The following is a 27,830-nucleotide window of genomic DNA, read 5'->3' on the forward strand; positions in this document are numbered from 1 at the left end:
TAACAGACACCAAAATCAAAAATTTAGACTTAAAAAATGGCCCAAGCTTTATTTAAGACCAACCAAAATTCTATTTGGTTAAAAATATAAGTCATTCATTCAATTTCCTTTTCCCTGGCAGAAGTGAATTTGATTATTTATAACACAGTGTTTTATAAAAAACAAATTTTCATATGCAAAAAGCTTATTTTACAATAATGGTTATATTTAATAGATTAACTGTACAGAAGGATAATTGCCCAATTTATATAGAGATGTTGAGCCAGAGTTCTGACATTTCAATAAAATCCCTTCTTAAGTACTTTCTTTACAGATTATATGCCTTTCCATTTATATAAAATTACTATGGGTTTACAGGGCACTTTGGGCAATTTTCTTGAGTCCACCAGGTAGGGATGTTTTACCTTCGAAGAGAAACATTAGTATAAACTTCCAGAGCAAGTAGTTGGGGCTTTTCTCTGTTGAAAATCAGCAGAATTATTAAAGGTCTACAAATGTACTACTCCAAAGAAATAGTAAGAGATCTACCACATTTATGGTGGTGTTTATACCGTCTATCTGCACAGCTGCTTGAATTGCTCCTCAATTTCCAAACCAATACTCCAGCTCTAAGATAGCACACTTAGTAAGAAAACAGACAAGACAGTACAGGAGTTTAATTAAGTTCAACAGGGTATTTTTATCTTCTGTCTTTTGTACCAGATTTCCTCTTGCCGGACAATAAATGCTTTGGTTTCATATCAAACACATGTCTATCAGCTTCTCCCTTTCTCCCCAAGCGATTCATTTTCTTCTGAGCCTTCTTCATAATGGTTTTAGCTTTCTTCACCATCTATTTAGAAAATAAAATGTATTTTAGGATATTCCAAATTCAGATCTCACTTAGCCTTTGATATATAGGAAAATTTTCAGAGTAAAGCTAAACATCAGATAGAACCCATCAAAAAAAGAAGTTTCTACAAATGGCATTTGTAACTGGATGAAATGGCAGACACAGCAGCCTTCCTCTCTTTTCAAAAGAGAAACTCTTCCCAAATTGATGCATTCTTTTTTTTCCTTCTTTTTAACTCAATAAGCACTTGCTTTATGCAAGAAATTAGAGAAACAAAAATTTTAAAATTACAGTCTCTGTTTTTAAGAAGCTTACATTCTATTTGGGGAGGTGGGATGGAAAGGCAAGACAAGAGATATTTAGGTGGGTATAACACAAGGTTGGGAGTAACAGTAAAGGTTCAGGCAAAAGGGAAATCCGAGGAGGGAGAGAACACATTCAGCTCAAGACTGCAGGAAAGGCAACTGGTTTAAAACTGGAAAGAAAAGAAGCAGGAACTGAAAAGCAAAGCATCTCAGAAGGAATGCAAATGCTAGAGATGGGGGACACTGTGTTGATTTCAGAGAAAGGCTTCGCTCAAACATAGCACATTGGAAATAACATGAAAGAAGGCTGAAAAGGTAGTTAAACCTAAGTCTTACTTATGGATCCAAACAACAAATTAGCATGCTAGGGTTTCAACTGCTGTCAGAATTAACTAGATAAATCACTAATAACAGTCAATGCATGAATTCTGAGAATTTGTTTTCTTTCTTTCTCCTGCTGCCACTCCAGATGCTCCTGTTAATCAACTGACAATACATAGTAGATTTTTCCTGATCATTTCACAGTGACATATATAAGAATACAAGTAATATTATGATGAGTCCAAATACAGCCCATCCAAGCCAAAATTGTTAGAAAACATGCCATTTGATAGTAAACCAAAACAAAAGCAATTTATCCTGTAGAGAAATGTGCCCCAAATAGCCTTAATTTCCCCCTGAAAAACCTGCTAGGCTTCCTTCATTCTAAAAGCATCCCTGATTCAATTAATTTTCCAGTCAGAACATCTACTTGGGTTAATGAGTTCCAAAAATTTATTGTGTGTACTGTAAAATAGTACTCCCTTCAAGTTTCCAAGATCTCTCTACTCCAAATATTTAAGGAGTTGAAGAATATGTTCCTATCCAATCCAGTCACACTCAATCCAATCCCTTTATCCTTTATCTTTCCCTATAGAAGAATCCTAATTCTTTTATTTAATCCTCACTGTTACAAATAGAAGTCACTCTTCTCCTCATCTCTGCATAGGCAGCAGTAATCTTGCTCTCTGGTGCCTTTAATTCCATTTTCTCACTACAAGCAGTATCTAACTGCTACTGACTGGTCTATGATCATGAACGAGGTAAAAGGGGGAAGGTGGGAAAGACTAAACAATCTCTCAGTTCCCTGTAGCATTAACATAATTCTTCCTCTCCCACCCTTTACTACTCTCAGAAAAGCAATAATGGTAGAGTAGGACATAAGAGGAAGCACCACAAAAGCTTCCTTCCCCACCTCAAGACCCACCACTGCAGCTACCAGAATTTCATGATGTATTCTAGATACAACAATGCTGTGCATAAAACTTAAAATTAAAATGTTTTCTTCCAATTACTAAACCCAAGAAGCCTCAAATCTTGCCAATTAAAATGTAACTCCACAGTAACCAATTCATGTCTCAGGGAACAGTCAATAATTACACCAAGATCTTCTTGTTTGGATCACAAGATTGTTCAGAGCCCACTATATTACATATAAGACCTGTAAGCATTCAATTAAAGCTGGGTCTATGAAGTAAATAATTCCATGTTTGATCCAAAACACTTCCCCTACACTGCCCCAAACCTTCCATAGATTTATTTCACTGTACATTGGTGTTGTCCTCAACTCTTCACTTTCATTGACTCCACATATCCAAAGCACTGTCAAAGCTTGTGGTTTCTACCTTCATCACTCTTATAGACAATGCCTTCTTCCCACTCATTCAGCCATAATCCGTCATCACTCACTTCTAGCCTGGACTATTGCAAGAGGCTTCTAACTGGTCTCTCTATCTCAAGTCTCTCTCTACTCTAATCCATCCTCCACTTTGGTGCCAAAAGGATTTTCTTAAGTCACTCCCTTCCTTCTCTCATAAACTCCAGTGATTCTAATAGCAAATATAAAGTCTTTTGTGTCTTTTAAAGCTCTTCAAAACCTGGTCTTCCTATCCTTCCAATCTTCTCACACATTATCTTCCTCCATGTACTTGTACAGACTGCTAGTAACACTGGTCACACAATACCCCATCTCCCATCCCAGGGTCTTTGCACTGGCTGGGCCTTCCCCTGGCTTCCTAAAGACTCAGCTCATATCTCACCTTCTTCAAGATTGTCCCTTGGCATGGAGGTGGGAGGGAAAACTTAACATCTTTCTGGGCAGCCTATTCCACTTTTGGACAAATCTAGTTGTTTGTCTAGGAAGTTTTTCCTGACACTGAGTCCAAATTTGCAACTTCTATCTGCTGCATCTGGATCTGCTCCTCTGGGGCCATCTTTCACATGACAGCCCTTCAAAATCTCGAAGGGAGCTACTTCCATTCCCATCCCTCCCCAGTTTTCTCTTTTGTAAATTAATTTCTTCAACCCTGTACTGAAGGCCCTTCACTAGCCTGGCTGCCCCACTATGGACACTGCACAGTGACTTGTTCAAGTCATGCAGGAAGTTAACTCTCTTTCTACTTCATTAAAAAACTTTACCAGTTTGCTCTTCCATAGAAGACACCATCATTATTCATATAGAAATATATCTTATCTATATTTTAGTGATTGTTACATATTTACATATCCTATTACAATTTTAAAAATGGAGACTAAAAATAACACGAAAAAATTCTAATTATAATTCCCAAACACTAATCTGGAGAAGAGATGATGAAACACCACCTCTTCTTTCAGTGGAGAGGTGGGAGACTACAGTTATGGACTGCGACATATGCCAGCCATGGTGGCTGCAATTTACTTAACTGTTTTTCTTTATTAAAAGGGACAACTCAATGGTGGTGGATGTATACCAAGAAAGAACTGTAGTATAACACAAAAGACATCAACACAACTTAAACGACACTCACTTTGGCATCTCTCAGACCAGAAACATCCCGGGGTGTGCGTGAACAACTACGGCTTCGGCTTTTAGATGTGGGAGGAACAGACTCTTCACGTTTGCGTTTCCTGGTGACGCTCCGAGACCTTCTTGCCTGGTTGGCATAGTGGCTCTGTAATTTATAAAAATCAAATTTAGAATTTCATGCCCTCAGGCATAATCCCAACCACTATTCTTTTTTCAATAACTCTGGAGAAAATATATCCTTTTCTTTTTTTTTTAAGCTAGGCAATGGGGTTAAGTGACTTGCCCAGGGTCACACAGCTAGTAAGTGTTATGTGTGTGAGGCCAGATTTTGAACTCAGGTCCTCCTGAATCCAGGGCCAGTGCGCTACCCACTGCGCGACCTACATGTCCCCAAAAAATGTATTTCTAAAACCACATATTAAGTAAAATGTTTAAAAGTTGAACATAGGGGCAGCTTGGTGGTGCAGTGGATAGAGCACTGTACCTGGAGTCAGGAGGACCTGAGTTCAAATCTGGCCTCAGACACTTGACACTTACTAGGTATGTGACTCTGGGCAAGTCACTTAACTCTGAATGCCTCATGTCCCCTCCCCCCAAAAAAAAGGTAAAGACAAAAGAACCAAAAATAACCAGTCCTTGGTCAATTGTTAAATAAAAGTTTCAGTTTTCCATGCAACATGTAAATATATTACATAACTAAGACCAGGTTTTTTCTTGTAATCTTGAGAAGAACCCATTGTTAACTAAAATTGATACACATCATTTCCTTTATTTCAGGATTCGCTTTTGCACACGAGACCTTAGAACTGTCTTACTCCAAACTCCAATTTTACTACAAAGGCTGACTGGCAGATTGCTTGCACTATAACTAGTAAAACAATATGTATGAATATGCATATACAAAACAAAAATCAAGTAAAAACAGTAATTGCAAATGTCAGAGAGACACAAAACAGCTGAAGACCTAGGAAAGCCTCAGGGGAGAAGAGCAGTATCCTCAGCAGAAATGGGAAAGTTATAACAGAGGTCTCAAAAAATCTGTGAAACAATTAATAAACATCTCTCTCTGCAAAAATTAGAACACCTTAAGATCACAGATTATAGGACCACAAATTTAGAGATTGTAGGTCAACTTCCTCATCTTACAGATAAAAAAAAATTAAGCCAGAATCATAAAGTGACATAAGAGCCCAAGCAAAACTGGAATTTGAAACCAGGTCCTCTGGGACCAGATCTTATGTTCTTTGTATAAAATCAAGATGCTTCACCCATAGAATGAAATTTTAGAATGTCCATTTAAAGTAACTAACAAAAATTGTGAGGAGCAGTGTTGGCTGAATATTGAAGTATTTTGGGAGAAGGCATTTTACTGAGGACTACAGGGGTAAGCATACGAAAGTAAAAAATACTATTTCACAAAGCAAATAATTACAATCTTTTATACTAGAGGCAAAAAGTTATTTTCTTTCATACTTGCCATCCTCCCTTTTTAAAAAAATATTTTATTATTTCCTCCAACTGCATGTAAAAAAAATTTAACATTCATTTAAAAAATTTTTGAGCTCTAAATTCTCTCCTTACTTCCTTCTCTCCCCCTCCCCCAAAGGGTAAGCAATCTGATACAGGTTATTCATGGGCAATCGTGTAAAACATTTCCATATTAGTCATTCTGCAGAAGAAAATTTGAACAAAAAAAAAGGGAGAAAATGAAAAATAGTATGCTTTGATCTGTATTTAGACTCTATTAGTTCTTTCTTGGTAAGCAGATAGCATTTTTCATCATGAGTCCTCTGGGACTGTCTTGGATCACTGTATGGCTGAGAACAGCCAAGTCATTCACAGCTGTTCATCATATGTTGCTGTTACTGTGTACAATGATCTGGTTCTGCTCACTTCACTCTGCATCAGTTTATGTAAGTCAGGCCTGCACAACATATAGCCCACATGCCTCTTGTGGCCAGTCAAAGGGCTTCAGGAGGCCCATGAAAAACATAGAGGATATAAATATAGGTCTATACAATATACTGCCTGCAGGCTGCTTTGGTAGACTACAAGTAGCCCACGGGACGTATGCTGTGCAGGCTTGATGTAAGTCTTTCCAATTCTCCCCTTTCTAAATGAATATCCTATCTACTGATGCCTCAGTGTGGGATGGGAGTGACCACAGGTTCCAGAAGCCTGCCAGCATATGGTAAACTCTGGCAGAAAGGCTTTAAGTACAACTCCAAATGCATATTGTACTCAAACTATCACCTGAGAACTGGCCTAGCTAAGCCCCAGGATGAAACAAAGGCGAGCCACAAAGCATGGAAAAAACACTATGATTTGCAAAGGGGGAAGGAAAATCCATGTTAAAGACATCACAGATTTATATTACTGAGTAGATTTCTATCTAAATACCAAGAGCTAAGAATCGTAGAAAAATATCTTATCATACAAGCAGCAGTAAGAAAACTTAAAAAAAAATTTTTTATGGTTGTCCTTCATTCTGGTGAAGAGGACCAAAATGTCATCACTATGCTAGAGTCAAAAACAAAAGAAAAATTTAAAAATATAAGTATGGAGACCTTTTCATTATACTGTAAAGGTCTAAACTGTAGCCACCAGAAAATGAAGGTTCTAAAATGCACAAGTCTTCAAACAAATTTCTAAAAACTTACCAACAATGGTAAACACTGGTTTCTGAAAATACCTGCTGTCCTAGATCACTAGTATATATGATCCTAAAATTTGTTTGAGTTAACAGATCCTAACTGACAACTGCTTAATTAGGCCTATATTCCCTAGGAAAATAGTAGTGATTAATATGCTTAAAACTAGTTATTTCATTTATTTGATGAGCTCTGAATAAAAGAAGCTATCTCAAATTATCATATCTTTTAAGAGGTTCTATGCTGAAAATCAATATGGTGGGACTAACGGAAGATCATTCTCCTTTGTCTTTTGTTCCCATTAAAAGAAAACACCCATATCTCACTTACATTTCTCAAAAAAACCTTAGTTTTTCATATAACTATATATTACCCACTCTTTAATAAACCAAACCACCTATACACTTACAGCATCTTTATCATCCATGTCAATACCAAGGCTGCGCATCTCATTCTCCAGTGTTTTCTGTTGAACCTGGAAAATAAAGTAATTAAGATGTTATATTGCATACTTAATTCACTTTTGGGACAGCACAGAAAACAGTGCTAACTTATTTGTGCAAATCAGAACACTTCTTCAAAGTCAATGGGGAAAAAAGTTTGTATCATTCTTTAAAAACAATCCATGAAAAATTCTTCTACTTGTCTATTTCTTGTAATTGGCTAACATTTCCTAAGAACTGTGAACTATCCATTTCTACAACTACTCACTTAAGAGGACTCACGTGGGAACAAGTGGTTTGGCAGGAAGGAAAACAAAGTATGGCCAATGAACATGAAGTACTGGTCAAGAAACAAAGGGCGGTGGGGGCAGCTAGGTGGTGCAGTGGATAGAGCAATGGACTGGAGTCAGGAGGACCCAAGTTCAAATCCAGCTTCAGACACTTGACACTAACTGTGTGACCCTGGGCAAGTCATTTAACCCCACTGTCTAGTAAAAAACAAAAACACAAGAAACAAAGGGCTATGGAGGCAGAGGCAAAGGTGGCACTTCTGTCACAGTTGTAAACTGAAGACAAAAGTTTCAGAAAAGAAAAAGATTAACAGTTGAGGAAACTGAGGCCCAAAAGAGTTAGCTAATTTGCCCAAGAATACACACAGGTAATAAATGACAGCTATATTTACGAAATTCAGCGTGTTGCCAAATCTTGTTGTTTTTACTGTCCAGCATCTCTTCTATCACCATCATTACTGTAGTAATATACACACACATACACAGCAGTACGTATATACACAAATATACATAGTAGTGATACAAGAGATGCTGGACTAGTAAAAACAAGATTTGGCAACTGACTGGATTTGTGGGGGAGAGAATCTGAAAACGCTAAATTTCAGGTGTCTAGTAGATATCCAGTTTGAAATGTTCAGTAAGCATCTGACTAGAATTCAGAAGAGACTTGGGCTGGTTATTAAGATCTAGGAGTCATCTGAAGAGAGAAGATAACTAAAACCAAGGAGCTAATGAGGTCGCTAAGCAAGAAAGTTTAGATTGAGAAGTTCTGTTTTCTTTTCTTAAAGAAAGATGCTTCCAGATTAAGAAAAAAATGTTACAATCTTGGAGGTGATTTATGTGAAATGTAGAATAAACTGTAGGGGTGACTTCGGAATAAAAAGAATACAAAGAAATGAAGAATAAGTAAAGGTATTAGTTACATAGAACACAGAAAACAAAATAGCTCAATGCAATTTTTAAACTATTAACACTAAATTTGACTCTTGACCATAAATACTGCCTGAATTGTGAAATCTCACATCAATACATAAAAGTATTTTATAACGTCAGGAGACAATCCACTATCAAGATGTTTTTTTATTTAAGACTTACCTTTTTAGCAGTGCGAGGCATTCTGGGGCCTGATGTATCTTTCTCTTTAGATTGCAAAATTTTCAGCTTCTTTTTCTCACGAATTTGCTTTGCCAACTGGTGAATTTCCATCATTTCCTCATCTTCAGTTTCTGATTCACTGTCATACTCTCCAGCAGCTTGTCTTAGTTCTTCCTCCTTCTCTAACTCTTTCAATTTCTTTGACAAAAAATTTAATTTGCAGAAATTAAGACTTAAGATGCAAAAATAATGCCAGCAAATTTTGCTTCAGAACCATCTTCCCATACATAAACATTTAAGAGGACAAAAAGGACTATCTATGCATTGTAGTCTAAGCTTATCACAACAGCCAAGTCAGATTTTATCCTATGTTCAAAAGTGAAATTGGACAAAAAAAGTTTGACTTCACACACACACACACACACACACACACACACACACACACACACACACACTCTTTCTCTGCACAATTTTATACAAGCTATATAAAGTTCTACCAGAATATAATTAGACAATGTCACTATCCCTATTTTCTTAGTTTGCTGGAAATCATTTACTTCAATAGGAGTAAAAGTAAACTTGGAATCCCTTTTCCCTTTCATCACCCCAATGGTTCCTGCTCATACTCTCTGTTTTATTGTTGACATTTTAAACCACTATAAACAGAGCAGTATTTTTTTCAATTAAATCTACCTGAATTTCAGCCCTTTAATTCAATATACTTTCTATTTCTTTTAATTTGATGATATAAAGATAATTCACATTTCAAATGATACTTAAAAAAGGAAAGTTTTTTTTTAGTCTAGAGAAATATTAACACAGTATAATCAGACCAGAAGATCAGACCAATTCACATGGCTCCTTGAGCAGCAGAGAGCAGAAGGACTAAAATCTATTATGCATGAGGCAATTTTCATAAAGCTACAAATGGATCAGAAAAAAAAACACTGTTCACACCCAAAACTGCTGCACTCATGTAGACACAGTTTTAGGATAACTTCTCTAGAAAGATAAATAAATCCTACAAAGTATACAGGGCAATATCTTAACAAAAACCAGTGTAAAATACTATAATTATTACTATTTTACAGATGAGAAAATTAAAGCTCAGAAAGAAATTAAGTGACTTGCTTAGTCAAAATACTGGAGACAGTAATGCCAGAAGACTTTTTTTAAACTAATTTAAAAATATCCAAGAATCATATTTACCTTCAAATAAGAGAATACCAAGGGGAAAGTAACATGCCAACATCAGAAAGTAAAAAACTCACCTCCATGATATCTGGGTCAATATAATCAGCTATATTATGGCCTTCCCAGATTTCTGGTATCTTATCATATTTTTCAGATGAATTCATTAGATCCCAATATTCTAGAAAAAAATTTAGGGAAAAGAAAACTTTATAATACTCTCACCACTATACATAAAAGCATATGCTTAATATGAGAATCACTAGCATTCTTAACGGAACCTAGATTATTTCTATTTTGAGCAAATCCCTGGGAGACTTCACCTTTTCTACAAGTACTCCTTACTTCTTACCTTAATGAAACCTTTCTCTTCATGACAGTTCTTCTCATGAAATCTTAATGAAGAGTGACCATCCCTCCCACTCACACAGCAAAGTGGATGAGGTGGCATACTCAGTACTGCTTCCACATCATATTTCACCATCATCTCAAGCTTTCCTCTTCTAAGGGAGGAAATGTCTACTTCTATTCTCTCTCATTCTCCTATAACCTTTGTCCACTATTCTCTTAAATACACTCATGACCTCTATCTCCACTCCCCAATAATTAATCTGGATACCACCACTTAAAACTACAAACTACCATGATTAATTCAGAAATTTCCCTTTATGACTACAATTTCCTACCTATCCACCTGATCTACATGTATCTTTCCATTCTTCAGGACATGTAGGTTCTCGACCTTCCTTAGTCTCCTAGTCCATCTCTCTGAGTTTTTTTTTGCCTGCCTCTATCCAGTTACAAAGACCCCTGCCAGCAAGAATTCAAGTCTGTGCTCTCTAGTACCCTAAAATTTCTCATGCTCTTGTCTTTCCCCCAGCATCTACTTTGCCAATCCCTAACCCCAAGTGCAATCACTGTATTTCTCTACTTCAGTTTCTTAACTGAGAAGCACTTCTGGACAAAATTACAAATCCTCCAATGTGCCCTAAATGATACTGGGAAACAAAGCCTTACAGACTCTTCAATACGTTTCCAAAAACAACTGTTCCAAAAACTTTTCTGCCTTCCTTCCCAACCCCCTGAACATGCCACCCACCCCCCTTCTCTTCCGAAGACCTCAACTATTCTCCTGGAATAAGGGCTTTCCTCAAATGCTCTCCTCCATCTCAAATTTTAGTCCATTTTATCCAACGTAGGCAAAAGAATTATGTTTCCTTCTATAAAACTCTATTTTACAGTTTTATTTTCTCAGGCATAACTCAACTTCAATTTAGCATTTGAATATGTCTTCTACTACCACTTGTACTGTACTTACTCTGAAGATCCAAAATGTAATCATCTCCCATTTCCAGCTCAAGATCTCGTTCCTAAAGAGAGAGAATAAAGTTATCTACAAAGTTGGCTACAAAGGCCAAAATTCTTGCAATCCAAGATAATCAGCCTTATCTTCTCTTTCAAGTCCTCAGAATGTGGTTATGGTCCCTCCTGGTCAGAAAATAGAGCTACATCAAAACCCCGACCCCACCACCAGGACAGTCTCCACGTTTGTGAAGCCCACAAAGCTCTTTATTCAAGCTATAAAGAAGCATACCCTTTTCTTTGTGGGGGCATCAGTTTCCATTCTCTTCTTGCGTGCTATTACACCCTCAGGAATGAATGGTGGCCTCTCCTGGAAACACGATTTTGAAGATTACACTTAGAAATGTACAGCACCGTAAGAATTAATGAATATGAAAAAATAAGAAGCATAGGAAGATTTAGGAGCTGATAAACAGTTAAATAAGTAAAACCAGAAAAACTAAACAGCTGATGCCTATAACAGCTATCATTTTACAACACTTAAGATTTGCAAATTTTTTATTAGTCAGTCAGTAAACATTTTTTACTCGTGTTCAGTCATTTCAGTTCTGTCCAACTCTTCCTGATCCTAGTTGAGGTTTTCTTGGCAAAGAAATGGGAGTGGTCTGTCATTTCTTTCTCCAATTCATTTTACAGATAAGGAAACAAAGGCAGAGTTAAGTGATTTGCCCAGGGTCACATAGCTAGTAAGTGTCTGAGGCCAAATTTGAACTCAGGTCCTAGTGACTCCGAGGCTAGAATCCTATCCATGCACCACCTAGCTGCCCCACCGGTGATATCAAAAGACAGTCCCTGCCCTCAAGAAGCTCACATTCTCCTGAAGAAGCTCACAATATGCTATCTCATTTAATCTTCACAACAATCCTGTAAATAGGCACTATTATTATTTTCATTTTATAAACAAGAAAATGGGAGATGGAGTAAGATTAAGTGACTTGACCAGAGTCCACAGCTAGTAAAAATCTGAGTGAAGATTTAAACCAGGGTTTTTCAGACTCCAAGTCCAACATTCTATCACCATACTATCTACCACTATGCAAATGAATGTAAATAAAAATTACAACCAAAACAAAATGAAATCCAAATGCTGTGTAATTATAATGACCAAGACTGACTCCCCAAAAGATAAAAGTGCTGCTCCCTCCCCTCTCTGCAGAGGTGGGAGGAGTATGGGTAGGGAACCCAGCAAATTTGAGACAAACTTTGAGACTCAATATGTTTAGTTTTGTGGAACTTTCTTTTCTATCTTTTAAAAAAATTCTTTGTTACAAGGATTGGCATGCTACATAAAGGAAGAGATACACTGAGAAATCCAGGTGATTTAAAAACAAAAGGTATAAATAAAATCTTTTTAAAGACATGCCTTGCTATAGTTTCATAAACTTCTCCTCTATTAGATTAAGTATCCATTACGTGCTCAAAGTCAATTTTTGAACCTCTTTTTCAGGCCTTGGGATCCAAAATTACAAAATTCACATTAACAAACAATGCACACACCAATAATCATTTATTCAATCCAAGTCAACAACTAACATAATAATCTTACTCCCAAGACCTTTAAAGAAATAACCTTACCTTATCATCTCTTTTGCTTGGTACTGCTAAATGCAATCTGTTCAGCACTTCATTCACTTTGTTTCCTTTCATTTTGGTTTCAACTCGATGAGTCAAAAGTCTATCACAAGCCTAATAACATATTAAGAAAGCACAAAGTCTAAGCAAGAGGTAAAGGTAAAGACTGTATTAACATAGCAACAAAACATGACTCAAACCTCCCACTAGAGTTAAATCAAGATACAAGCAGTCCTTGGCCCACAAATAAAGCTGCTTTCAAAAGTTCACTTGTCCATAATTCAGAACTCAAGGACAAGTGTTCCCTTAGAAATGTTATTAATAGCGGTTACAGCATAATCCACAAGATTCTGTTTAACCAATTCAGTTACTGAACCACCAATAGTCATATGTTGTTTGTTAAGGAAAGAGGAAGCTTATAATAAAGAAGAGCAGTGGGGGAAAGAGAATAAAAAAGACAGCTTCTTCCTTCGGAGGATGAGAGACTACTTCAAAGCCAAAGTCTCAAAAAATAACAAATGGGTTTCTGCCATCTTCCCAGCTCTCATTCGGTACTCCTCTCATCAAACTTAGATGTACTAAGACCCTTGTCTGAGGCCTCTCCATTCCTAAAGTGTCCACTGTGCTGAAGTTTCCCTACTTTACAATTAAACTCCCATCCCCTGCCTGAAGTTAAGGTATCAGAAAAAAAAAATCTAATCGAACTCATACTATTTAAATAAATGGCAGCCTTCTAGCCTTCCCAGGGCTTTTTAAGGGCAGTTTCTTTAAATGATTGTTGGACTTTTTCTTTCTTCTACTTATTAAAGACCACAGTTTCTCTGAAAAGCTTTTCATGGCAGAGCCCCCTAATGCTAGAAGAACAGGCGCAGAAAGGCAGCACATGTGTATCTATTTGGACCATTTGCAAAGTTGGAGAATGTCTGCAGTTGAAATCTGCTGGATCAGAAAAATTCCAGGTGTTTTGGATTCTGTCCTTGATTCTTTGATATTTCGATAATTTTGAAATATCAAATTCCCATTGATATCATTACTCTCTCCATGATATAAACCCTAGCTCATTCCCTTCCTCTGACTTTGTATATCAATGGCATCTGTATCTGGCTACTATATAGCAAGTTACAACACAAAGATGTTCTAAAGATACTATGGAAAACTGTTGTTGCCCCTTTATGCTAAAACTGACTAAAATTATTGTGTGGGGGTTCTCATATATCTAAGACACATCAGAGATGTGATAATGCTTTAAAAAGTTTAAATTACCTCACAGATATTGCAGTCAATCATCTTTAAGAGGTTTAGATATTCAATTCACAAGTTTAAAAAAAAAGACTATGATACTACTTTAATAAGATACTGACCTCTGTTTTAACTTTAATAACACCTTCTTCAGTCAGGGTACTCGTCTCTATAACAGGAAGTCCTTCAGCTTCCAAATCTACAAATATTTTCTGGAAATAGATAGAAAAACAGAATATCAGTAAATTATTTCTAGTTCATTACCTACCACAGCAACTCCTACTTGTATTCAAAAACTGTCAAATGTTAATTATTGTAAAGGCCACATAGTTGTAAAAATACCAACTATTTTCAGAAGCAAAAATTCTTTATTCTCTATCATCTATATTTTTTTAACTAATCAAAACACAAATTATTAGGTTAGAATAAGATTCCTGAACTAAAATTGTATTACTACCAAGTCCAGGGCATTATCCAAGAAAGAATAAGCAGAAATGAAAATGTTCTAAAAAATGAAACATGCCTCAAAACAGAGGGATAGTGTTATTACCTGGTCATCTTCTGGAAGTTCAGATATCCTCTTCACATCACATTTGTTTGCTACAATAATAAGAGGCTGATAAGAAAGAAATAATGAAATCAGTATCTTGTTATTTCATGATAAAATAACAACTTTACCCAACCTCAGTTATCAAACATACCTTATTAGCAAAAAGTGGCTTAATATTTTTAAAGAGCTCCAGCTGTTCTTCCAGACTATGACCACACTGTTCAGACAGATCCATGACATACAGCACAGCAGCACGTAGGTGGGCCAAAGCTGTTATAGCCTGCATTTCAATGGTGTTCCTATCTTCCAGAGGGTGATCCAGAATCCCTGGAGTGTCAACCACCTAAAAATAAGACGTAATTGTTCCCAGACTTTCACAACCTTCTGTGGTGCCTGTATTTTCAAATTACAGAATCTCAGACCTTAGAAGTCATTTAGTCCAACATCCCACCCCATGCAGAAATTCCCTCTACAATATCCTTGAAAGGTAAATCTTACAACTTTTCCAGAACATATCTAGTGAAAGGGATGTCACCTCAAAAGGCAGCCCATTCCCATATTATGCTGATGACTTCGATGTAGTAGTCAACAGCATCAAAAAAGTTTCTTCACATACAAGCTCCTCCCCTGTAAACTAGATTCTACCCAATCCTGCATAGCTGAGGTTCTTTTAAACCTCAGCACAAGTACAAGATTCTACATTCTGTTTAAATTTAATCAAGACAAAATTTAATAAGAAAGCCAAGAGTTTTGTACACAGCACTCTCACCTGCCAACGCAAATATCTATAATCCATATGTCCTACAAACAAAGATTTGGTTGTAAAGGCATAAGGCTGCACATCCACATCTGCTCTTGTCACCTTAAAAAAACACAATTGGAATTTATTTTCATTCTCCAAGAAAGCAGAAATTATATACTTCTTTTTTATAAGCAACCTAAATGATACATGCAAATTATGGAATAATTCCATTTTTAAAAGTGATAATATGTGTAATTACAATAACTCTTTTCCTCCTACACTCAGGTTTATTATCAGATATGTTCAAAATAAACGTCATATGTATACATCATAGGTATATAATCAAAGTTCGGATGGCCCTAGATTTCAAAACACTTATATACTAAACAATATACCAAGGATTTCAATGCCCTTCCCATAACTTTGATGAGAACACTTGATCTGAGTAGAGCCCAGGTTCTTTAAAATACATTTTTAAAAGTAGGTCACAAGAAATGTCTGAGTTGGTACTTTTCTCTTGGTGCCTGAAATATTTCCTAGATCATAAGCTGGCCACTTAACTGAATCTACTCTTCTGAGATCGCTGAAAACAGGATGACTGATGCCCAGTCTAACTGTTCTAAACAGTATTTTATATTGCCAGATGAGTACATACCAGTAAGGAAACTCAAAAAAGAACTGGAGTCACCAATTCACTACTTCAATGCACTAAAGAGCAATTCATGCAATCAAGGTAAAAAACTCAAGACAAAAAAGTAATGAAGAGGCTGGTAGGATTTAGCTCAATAACTACAATGTTTAAAGAAAAAGAACCCACTATGATGTTGTTAAAATACTGTGTTTGAATTATTTCATTACAACCAAAATAAAAGGCTACCAATATAATGCTGCTCAGACTAAAGTTGTTTCTCTATGACACCATTAAAACAGATTAAGAATATCACACTATAATTCTGAAAAACAAGAAGTGTTGGACTCATGATCAGGAACCAGGTTTAAATTGTAGCTCTGAGAATTCCTAGCTAACCAAGTCATTATGGGCAAGACACTTAACCTGAGATTTTTAAAATTATTGGTAAAATGAGGATAATAATGCTTTTGTCCTCTAGAGATGTTGGTACAAAAGCACTTTTTAAACCAAAAAAGTACTATACTAAGTGACAGGTATCAATATCATACTGTTTGGCCAGTTACCCAACATGCACTCCAGGTGTTTGGCAATAATTTCAGTGGGTACTTGAGTATTCAAAGTATTAACTGCCCTATGCATCTTCAGTTTTGCTTACAGTCTCATTTGCAATTCTTTTAAAGGAACCAGCTGCCCTCTGTAACACTACACTGCCTAACTTCATGTTGGTTGGAACCAAACATGTTAAAGAATCACAGGATGTCAGAAATGAAAAAGACCTTAGAAATCAACTTAGATTGCAACCCCCTTCTTTGATGTTTTTTTTTTTAAATAGGTAAGAACACTATTTGCCCAAGCCATACGAAGGAAAGGTGACAACTGCATTCCCCAATATACGCTTTGGATAGATTCAGCCTTAACCACAGGGATGAAAATCTCTTCCCAACCCCACCCCCCTTGAAGGGTTGTTAATAAGAAGTGTGTGGTTTTTTAAAACAGAGGGTTATTTAAGATACAAAGGGCTAGATTTCCAACAGCTGAAGAGGCACAGTGGTCTAAGATGTCCTTAGCCCCCAACACAGATCTTGTAGGAACACTTATACAACAGACAGAATAAGGAATTAGAAACACAAGAAACAAGGATACACACAGAGAGACAAAACCACAGAAAATCAGAAGACATTAGATGTAAGCCCTCTGAAATGTACTTAAATCCAGCTCCCTTCGTCCTTGAACACACACATGCTTTTCCAAGTACACATGTACTTAGCAGAGGAAAAACTGAAAGCTTCAGTCCTCTGACAGTATCACCATTATCTCCACAAAGTATAGATTCATATGAAACACAAAAGCAACAAATAACTCATCTTTACTTAGTACATTATAGTTTATGGAAGCAATTTTCTCATATTAACCTAATAAGATGGGTAATACAAATATTAACCTCATTTTTAAATATGAAGTAACTGGTTTGTTGTAAAATGGTAGAGCTAGGTTTTGAACCTATGTTCTCCAACTCCAAAGCTCTTTCCACTATACCACTTTGCTTAATATCTGTAATTATGATGCTGAGAACCATAATAACATTAAGTTAGGTTCAAGTGATTAATCAGGTTAGTTGTTGTTCATCCTTCATTCTCAAAGAGGACCAATGACATCAGAAGGATGATGTCTTGACTTACAAGTGAATTGAATTTAAGAGAGGCAGGACTGTGCAGAGTCATCAGCCTCACTCCTCCAGAGTCATCAGAGTCCAGTGGCAAGACATAGATCAGGACTGGGAAAATAGGGTTTAATGGAAATTTTTTATACTACTAGGGGTAGTATTAAACAATAATATTCTAGTACATTTTTAGCCGGTATAACTGGGACCTCAGTTTTATATTAAAAACAACATAAATAATAACAGACCAACCTTATTGATGAAACTGGATTTTCCAACATTTGGATACCCACACAGAAGCAGCGTCCGGGTATTTGGGTCAATAGTTGGTAGACGGGATAAATGCTGACGAACTATTAAAAGTTCAAAGCGAGTGTATTTAATTATATGCATTAACAAATGAAATAAGCAATTTAATTTCCTGTAAAAAGTATCAAAACTATAAAACTTTTTTGAAAAACAACTAAACTTCAAGTTGCATTACTGTAACATCCAAATTTAAGAGAAAACTGCTATATATGAAACAAAAGCATAAACGTGATAAATTAGTAAACTTATATTTACTAGAAAATCACAGGTAGCATTTTTTTAAAACTTGTAGCTACAAGAATGGGAAACACAAAAGAAATTACATGCTTTTAAATAACTTTAGTTACAAAGGCCAAGAAGAAGGAATATGAATTGTGAGGTTACAGTGAAAATAAATTATTTTACCTAACAGTGTTTTCATGAATCCAAATAAGACTCTTCATTAATTAGGTGTGCTATTAATTTCTGAAGATATTAAACAGCAATACCACTCTTCAGCATATACCATAAAAATATCAAAGACAAAGTTGGATCAGATTCATATGTGTGTGTGTGTGTGTGTGTACATATACATATATATATGTGAATAATTTTTTGCTGTAGGCAAAGAATTATAGACAAAATTGGTGCCCACCAAGTGGGGAATAGCTAAACAAACAATATGGTATGTAAATGAAATAGAAATTTACTGTGCCCCAGAAAAAACAAAACACGGAAGGGATAGATTCAGAGATTCCATATAATTAAGACATAGATAAACTGATAAAGTAAACAGAAACAGAAAAATACATTATACAATGGCTATTAATACTGCAAAGGAAAACAAGTTTGAAAGACTTAGAACTCTGACCAATGCAATAACTAATCATTGACTGCAGAAGGCTGATGAGGACATATAATGATGATAATGGATTATAGATGCAAAATGAGACACATTTTAGACAAGAACATTACATGAATTTGTCTTGTTTTACTCTGCTTGTTTGTTACAAGGGAGGGAGGAACTGAGGAGAGGATGGGAGGTAACTAGTGATACACATGTTTTCAAAAAGGGGGGAATCATTTGAACATTTAAAAACATACAGAAGAGAGCAGAATGAAGTTCTAAGGGACAAGACAAGCAAAGCAGTGTTGGCACCATTATTAATTTTAATGTTTTTAAAAAAGAAATAATCTATGTAATGCAGATTCAGTTCCACGGTTCAAAAACCCCTCTTTTTCTATGCTCCTTCGACATGGAAATGTCCACTGTTGTTGACAAATGTTAAAATCACAATTAAAAAAAGGAAAACTATAAAATATAATATTTAAGACACTCACAACAGTTAATTACTTTATTGTCAGAGTATTGAACAAAAACTCTCAGAACAAGTCCTCCTTCAGTGCTTCACTGTGGCATGGAGGTGGCCCAGGGTTCTTGAAAGTTCTGCCATTTAAGCACAAGTTCTGAAAGTCCTAGACTTCATCTTGGCCCTGAAAGGCCAAGAAACCTCAAAAGTCATGAAGTATGATAGCCCAGCAATGGGCTGTCTGTTACTAAAAGACTAGGTTGAATGTGGAATGATTTTCTTTTTAACCACATTAACTTTCAAGACCCTCTACAAAGCCATAAAAACATAGGCAGTTCTGCTGTAACGTGACATATGATTTCCTAAAAATCATTACACTATGCCAAATCATGCAACTAAAACAACAAAGCTTAAGGGGAAAACAGGGTTGGGTCACAACACCCAAATTCAGTTTCAGTGGAAGCCAGCACAGTCATGACACCAAGGAACTCCAAGCATGGGATTCTAGTCAGTGCTCCACAAGGGATTACTCTATGGCTAGGAACACACAGAAGCAGTGCAATGCTACCATCACCAGCCTGAATTTTGTCTGTGAAGGTGCCTTGGGGGTGGCAAGGGTCAAAGAAGCCAAGTTATCATCAAGCCTGTGCTGATATTAGTCAATCAATAAACATTTATTAAATTTCTACTATGTGCCAGGCACTATGCCAAGCCCTAGGGATACAACAGGACAAAAGACAGTCACAGGAACTCTCAATCTACTGGGGGCAGGGGGGGAACAGACATGATGAGGGAGCTCTGCCTTCCCTTCCATGCTTGCCTCTCCCCACCCTCACCTCTGTGTTATTCTCCCTCACCCTCAGTAGATTTCTCCTCACCCTGAGTGGAGGAAGAGGACTGCTACTACACTTTCCTCAAGTTAGAGGCAGACATCTCCTCTTCCTACAAGCTCCACAGTAGTGTCCCTTGCCCAACCCATCTCCCTTCTCATGCACACCCCACAACTGTAGTGAATTTTCCTTAATGACAAAATCATGAATAACCAAAGGCAAAATTCATGTTATGTTCAAATTGTTCCCTACTGTGTCAATTGCGATGGAACAAATTCACTTTTTCAAAAGAAATGTTTTAGTAAAACTGCCTATATTGTGATTTGTATTAGGAGGAGCCACCAATGAAACATGAAAATAGGGAAACACTGCGGCAGCTAGGTGGCGTAAAGACAGAGAGCCAGCCCTGGATTCAGGAGGACCCGAGTTCAAAACCGGCCTCAGACACATAACACTTACTAGCTGTGTGACCCTGGGCAAGTTAACTCCATTGCCTAACCAAAAAAAAAAAAGAGAGAGAGAGAAATACTAAAAGTAATCACTGAAACAAGACAAGCAACGAAAAACATCATGTCAGCAATCAACATTTTAAAACAACTAGATCATCAGTGTATACATTCCCTTGAGTGAAGTAGATCATGTCCTTCTACACATAAATGTAGATGCTGTGAAGGTCTGATGAGCCACTACACTCAACCTTCCTGTGACAAAACTTCCAAACAGAGTGGTTATCTGGTCGTCAGAAAAAAAGATACAATTTATCAAAAGGACTATAGTCTAAGCTTTTCCAGCTTGGCAGGAGCTACCAAAGCTCTATCATTTGACACAATGAGGATTCGATGAGGATTCTAGTTGAAGACTGACAATGAATTTAGGAATTTGCGCCCGGCACATTATGTATATTTCAACATGACAAGCATCTATAATTTTGGCCCTGTAAGTACCCCCCCCCATCAATGCAAATTGCAACATTTGTTTGCTTTGACAGAAGGCTTTGGAGAACTGCTGTGGTCAAAAAAAAAAAATCACAGCCAACCAAGAAAAGAGCTTCTGAATTTAGATAGGCTGGTCCTCAAATACTTAAAGTGCTTGCAGCCTACTGGCATCCCTATGTAGGAGTCTGTTGGAGACAGTTCAAATTCATTAAATTTATACAAGATTAAAAATTTAAATAAAAACTGGTTTACCTATGTATAATACATACCTTGTTCCAGATATTCCAGACTCTGTTTCTGTCTCTTGATAATTGTACACATTCGCCCCAAAGCTGCACGCTTGAGCTGCTTGCAGCGGTACAAAGAATCCCCATATTTCATAAGCCGTACATAATCTTTGGCAACACTTAGCAAAAGAAAAAAAAAGTTACATAAGATTCTTCACTTTTGACAATGACTTGTTGGAAACACTAAAAAATACTAAGAAAATAAGATGTCTTACTTGTCCACTAGATTTTTGGCAATATTAATTTGTCCTAAGGCCAACTTGTAATGATCCTTGTCATAAAGAACATTCATCAAATCAGCATAAAATGGGTGGATATCCTATAACATTAATAAAAAAGATTAACTGCCACCTTTGAAAAATAGTTTATCATCAGTCTTTTCCCCCAAACTAGTCTAACATCAACTTCCTACATCAAGTTAAAATTCCCTTTCTCTCTTCCTCACTCCCCCCCACCTCAATCTTTCCAACCACATCTTCCCATTACTCTTATCACCCTTCACTCCAATCAAGGCCATCAGTTTCAGAACCCAAACTAATCAGTACCACAGAATTATGGAAGACTTTATAACGGAGGTTAAATTTTCAAACAGATCTTAAAAAACAAAGTTTACAGATAAAAGGAAATCACAGGTAGGGTAATCATGATGTACAAAGGCATGATGGTTGGAACTAGACCACCTTTCATGATTCTATGGGTTTTCTGACCATCTCTTTCTCTCTCTCCCTCTTCCTTCTCCCCCTTCACCTCCCAGTTGGTGTATATTAGTTCGCAACTGTCCACATTAAGGCCTTTCATCTATTTTTTTTCTCTCTTCTAACAGTCCTCACTCCAAAATTTAGCAGCATTCCAAATTCTGAATATAGCATATTCTCAAGGTGCATGTTAACTGACTAAACTTTTTCAATAAGTTTTTTATTTAGATGGTCCAGTAAAAATTACAGAAAAATATTGAAAAACACGTTTCATGTTTGCTTAAAAATTTGGATTCTCCTGAATTATTAAAAATAGCTAGTTTAACCCCAAACATGAGCTTCCTGAAATGACCAAGAAAAGTAAACACTTTATAATCAAAATTTTAGTGCTATGAAGAACCTCAAACCAAGATAATAATGTGAACATGCTTTTAAGGCTCTGTGTAGTTTTCTCTTTACACTACAAGGAATAAGATATTTTATGAAACCACACAAATGAAATCCATATTTTTAGTCACTTTACCTCTAAATGCCTCTATCCCCACCTTTCCTATGCATTCTCTTTCTCTTTCTGCCCCAGTGCCTCCTTTTTACCTTTTTTTTTTTCAGAGCAAGCTGATGGGGAGGGACAAAGAGACAACTTCTATACTTCATCCCTGCTTTCAGACCACAGAAGAAAATGTGTTACATTCTGCCCTCTCTCCACCATCATAATCACTCACATTAAAATATTCCCATTTCAGAAATGAGGAAATTTTGGTACAAAGAGGTTAAGGGACTTGCCTAGTATCACAGATTTAATAATGTCAAAGAAAGGAATAGAACACATATCTCCTCACTCCAAGTCCAATGCTTTCTTCACTATACCATGCTGTGTCCCTGTTATCAATCAAAGCGAAAGGCTTATAAGTTAATGCTTTACTGATCACCTTCTTCCATGCCACTGGAAGATATTTAAACATAAATTAAGCAAAAGAAAGTTTCTGCTCTAGTAAAAATCAACCTTGAATATGACTGTGAGTCATCTCACTAGAGACTCATCATTAATGGTGATCAAATAGTAATCCAACTCTCTTATGTGTCCGAATTCAGGTCACTGTCCATTTCTGGCCCAGCAAAAATTTAGACTTTGGCTCAATGCCTCACAATATGAGTAACAGGAGGAAGTAGGTTTGAATTTCACCTCAAATAACCACAAGCTGTGTGACCTCTACCTCAACTATCAGATGAGAATAGTAACTTTACCACTTATCTCAGATTGGTCCTAAGAATCAGATAAAAATGTATATAAAATGCTTTACAAATATTAAAGTAATATGGAAATGCCAACTATTATTAACACATGCTATTTAAACACATTTTTAAAAAAACTTTAAGACCAATATACTTTTCAAGTTGTTTCTTAACCAAGTAATTAGCAAACTTTATCCTGCTTTTCTGTCAGACTTTACAAAGTCACACCTGAAAAGTGAATACGCGTTACTGTAAGCAAAAAAAAAAAAAGGAAAAAAAAAGAAATTATATCATAGAATTACTTACATCCAATTTGGGGAAGTCAGTTAAAATCTGGGTGAGTCTATCATGGTAATTCTGCTGAGTATATTTAACTTTTCTCATGTAAAAATGTCTAATGCGGTGAATTTGGTAATGTTTATGAATGACTGTTGGAGTCTTTCGTTGAGTCTTCGATAATGTCAAGTCTATAAAGTCCTGTAATCAAAGAATTAGAGAAATTCGGCTAAAAACTCTTTAAATGTCATACGTTTGTCAAACCTCTTTTAAGAGAAAAATGCTTCATAAGTAAATTAAATTTAAAATATTCATTTATTCAATATTTAAAATTCAAATTATATTATTGATTTGTCAATTACAAGCCTTCCATAATCTGTTATGAATATTCTGGATTTAGAAAAAAGAAAGCTGAAACAGGTACAATTCTTTAATTCCCCCTTTAATATATCATTTTTCTTTTGGCGTTAGAATACAATGCAATATTTTCACAAATATAACCTAGGATATATTCTTTACACCTGTCTATGGCTTTTATTCTTAAGGATATGTTTGGTGATGTAATTTTAAGTGCACCCTCTCAATATAACGGCTAGAGTGCCATACCAGGAGTCAGGAAGACTTGAGCTCAAATACAGCCTCACATACCTTGTTTGCCTCAGTTTCCTCTTCTGTAAGACAGGGATAATAGTATCTACTTCCCAGGATTGTTGTGAGGATAGAAGGTATTTGTAAACCTTAGAGTGTTATGTAAATGCCAGCTAACTAATCTAATTAATTCCTTGCCCAGCAAAATGCAGTTAAAGAAAAAAAAACACTCTCTGAACCCCAGTATCCACTTCTGTAAAATGGGGATAACACCTATATTACCAAAATGTGATAATATATGTAAAGCACTTTGCAAACCTTTGTACATTATAGACTATTAATAAAATTATATAATCACCCATTATAATCCTTCCATTAAATTTTTTTTTTTGCTTTATGGTGAGGCAATTGGAGTTAACTAATTTGCCCAAGGTTACACAGCTAGTAAGTGTGAAGTGCCAGAGGCCACATTTGAACTCAGGTCTTCCTGACTCCAAGGTAGGAGCTATCCACTGCTCCACCTAGCTGCCCCTATGCAATATCTATCTAATCCTTTATGTCCAAATGGCTAAGCACTGTAATATACATTTAAAAACCCAGCTAATCACACTCAGCTGTCACACTGGTTCCAGGGGAAAAGGTCTAACAATGCAGAGGGATGCCAATAAATTTGACTTAGGAATGATAGCTGAATTAAGGGAGGCAGCACAAACCGTGTAAAATGCACTGGGCCAGGAGTCATGAGACATGGGTTCAAATACCACCTCTGCTAACTTGCTACCTATGTGATCTTTGGCAAGTCATGTAGCATTCCTGGTCCTCATTTTTCTTACCTGCAAAATGAAGAGCTTAGATGAGATAGCTTCTCAGGTCTCTTCCAGATCCTATGATTAAGCCCAATGTGGACAAATGCATGACAAAAAATAATGCAGGCTTCTCCTGAATTAACAAAAGCAGTATGTGCAGAATAGTTCCTCTATCCTGGCTAGAACTTATTTTAAGAGGATCACTGCCAAAATGCATCAAGACCCAAGGAAAGAAAAGAAAGATGGCAAAGGGGACTTTGTTCCATGATGTAAAAGATAAATAGCTGAAAGAACTAGAGATATTTATTCTAGAAAAATTGTCATTTCCCTCCCAAATGGACAGAAGACTAGGAAAATGACAACTATATTAAGTATTTGGAGAACTAGAGAGAAGTTTGACTTAACAGAAAAATATGTGGAAGGCCTCTAAGACAAGTCACTTGCAGGAAAATTCACAAACAAAATTTCCATCTTTAGAACAAACTCCCTTTTGTGTATGTGATATACCTTCAAAAATAGGTGGGGAATGATTGTCTCTTAGTTATGGATAGTTTAAAAAAAACATAAAAGACCATACAAGGAAAACATTACTTGACCATCAAAACCTCAAAGTCTTTAAAGGAATTCCAGGGTGTCTTAATTAAAAATAATTATACTTTTAGAAAATTGCCCTGGTGCAGTTTCTCTATAATAAAAAAAACTCAAAAGGTAGAAAATGGCTACAATTACTACTGAATAACAACTACTTCAAAAGCACTAAAAATTTCTAACTCTGTTTTGTGCTTTGCACATATTTTTGTCACAAAGACATTCTCAATTCAATATATATTGCTAAGTCTACCACAAAGAACTAACTTGTGTTACAATGTTCAACACCGCAGATATGAAAGAAACAATGTTCCCCATTCCAAACATGTAAATTAATGAGATAATGGTGCTTAAACAGTGACTACAATGTATCATCACCTTCACTTAGAGGAATGCACAAAGGACAAACTATGCTCTAAGTCCTTAGGTGAATGTCATTAAATAGCTATGGCTGTAAAATGAGAAACATGATCACAAATTTAGAGACACAAGGGATTTTGGAAGCCAACCTCCTCTCTCATTTACAGAAAAGGATACTGAGGGCCACAGCAGTGATTTGCCCAAGTTCATATGAAGGCAAGTATTTGAAGCCAAGTCTCTTTTTATTGTACCATACTGTCATAGCCATAGCATCTAGTACTAATCAGGTATATGACCAATGCACAGAGTAGGTGGGTTCTCAACAGGTGACTACTATATGCCAGGAAACATAACAGATGCTAGAGATACAAAAATGAAAACAATCCCTGAAATAAATAAATGAATGAATGAATAAATGTGTGTGTGTGTATGTGTATATATACATATTCAATGAAGTCAAGAGCTTATGAATCAAACATAAATGTCCCTGAATATTTTCTAATGTGGATAAAATGTTAGCGCCGGCACACACACACACACTCCTGAAGGGCTCTTAAGAATTTCTGAAGGAAATTGTTTGCTACACTAACTAAAATGATGGAGTTTCTACTATTTTGTATCTGCCTATATTTGTTGACATTGTGAGCTCCAGAAAGCAGGTTTTTTCCCCCCTTTTGTTATTGTACTCCCAGTGCCTGACACATGGTGAGCGCAGAATGATTGCTGGTTGACTGACAGTAAATAATCTCTATAATTTACTCAACAAGTAAATCTACAGAATGAGGGGATACCAGGTTGTTTGATCCCCAAGCTCCAAACTCCATCTCGTCCTTAATTTCTTATAAAACACAAAACTACAGCTTTTCCACAGGGTTGTACTGCGAAAAGAGAATTGCATTTGGAATGAGGGAGGTTGGCTATGAATTCCAGTTCTGCCACCTACCTTTGTGAGTTTGGGCAAATCACTTAAGCTCTACTGGCCTCAGTTTCCTCCTTAGTGTAATGCAGTTAATCTAGATCAAAGGTTCTTACTTTTTTTCTGTCATAACCTCTCTCTGGAAGTCTGATGAAACCGATGGACCCTTTCCCAGAACGTTTATAGTTTACATTCATAACTGGAGTAAGTGCTCTCAGTTTGCAGTTAATGAAAATAAAGATTTGTTTTTTCCTCAATCAAGTCCGGAGATGCCCTGAAATCTATCCACTGGTTCCCTTCTGTGGACCCCAGATTAATAATAACTCCTGTTCTACACAATCTCTATGGTCCCTACCAATTTTAAAACTAAAATCATGGGACTTTCAGCGAATCACCCATTACAACACAAGGCAAAAATCTCCAAAGATCAAGACACATCAGCCTTGTTTTGGAAGCATCACATTCCTTAAAAGATCACTTACAATGTTAACGACTATAGTTATAATGGCTAGCATTTGCAGAGTGCTTTAAGGCTTGCAAAGCACTTTACAAACTTTTTTTTTTATCCTCACAAAAACCCTGGGCAGGAGATGCTACTATTATCCCCATTTTGCAAAAAGCTATAGCAGGCAGAGTTAAGTGATACGTCCAGGGTCATACGGCAGTTAAGGGCCTAAGCCCAAATGACTCAAGTCCAGCATTCTGTCTACTGCGACAAATCCTTCCCCTCCCCACCAAAAAAAGTCAATTAGGAAGAAGCAAGTCCAGATGAGTAGCCCATCTGGTTCAACACCCAAAGAAAGCCCTTGCCCCCCTAAGGGCTGGGCGGCGGGGCTAGGGGAGCAAAGGGGCACAAGGTCCCCCCGAGGGGTCCCCACAGGGGAAGAGGCAGCGCCTAAAGGCACCGGCAGCGGGCAGCTGCTCACGAACGAGCACGAAGCCTTTCATGGTTCGGCTCTGCCTGTCCCGGCCCGGCCCGGCTCGGCGGCGGGATCCGGCGCTAGGTCCCACCGGCATCGGCCTCTCCCGTCTCTCCCCTCCCTTGCAGCCAGAGCCCCGGAGCCGGGCCGCAGCGCACGTGTCACCTACCAAAGCCGCTCACACGCGCGTGCGCGCCCCGGCTCCTCCCCAGAGAACGGCATGGATAGAGCGAAAGGACACCCGCAAAAGAGGACGTGGAGCAGCGAGAGAAAGGGGTAGGAGGCGCAGTTCGCAGTTACCTTGGCGGTGGGGACCACCATGATCTTCTTAAAGTTGTACAACGCCATGTTGCCAGCCGGCTCGCAGCCTGAGGAGCCGGAAGTAAGTTTCACAGGAAATGAACACAA

General features: G+C 37.0%; 1 protein-coding gene across 1 annotated transcript; it reads right to left on the reverse strand.

Moving 5' to 3' along the window:
- Positions 1-22: 22 nt before the first annotated feature.
- On the reverse strand, positions 23-27,830 carry GTPBP4 (GTP binding protein 4). The gene is made up of 17 exons (XM_020990365.1): positions 27,723-27,830; positions 23,275-23,445; positions 21,256-21,359; positions 21,023-21,159; positions 17,643-17,743; positions 15,127-15,219; positions 14,509-14,700; positions 14,358-14,423; positions 13,930-14,019; positions 12,572-12,682; positions 11,229-11,306; positions 10,953-11,004; positions 9,715-9,815; positions 8,444-8,641; positions 7,025-7,090; positions 3,966-4,109; positions 23-832 (listed from the first exon to the last, which is right to left on the reverse strand). Exons 1-17 carry the CDS (start codon positions 27,768-27,770, stop codon positions 680-682), a joined length of 1,905 nt encoding a protein of 634 aa, XP_020846024.1. The 5' UTR covers positions 27,771-27,830; the 3' UTR covers positions 23-679.

Source organism: Phascolarctos cinereus, unplaced genomic scaffold (genome assembly GCF_003287225.1).
Source record: "Phascolarctos cinereus isolate Bilbo 61053 unplaced genomic scaffold, phaCin_HiC Scaffold_1;HRSCAF=81, whole genome shotgun sequence".
NCBI classification, from domain to species: domain Eukaryota; kingdom Metazoa; phylum Chordata; class Mammalia; order Diprotodontia; family Phascolarctidae; genus Phascolarctos; species Phascolarctos cinereus.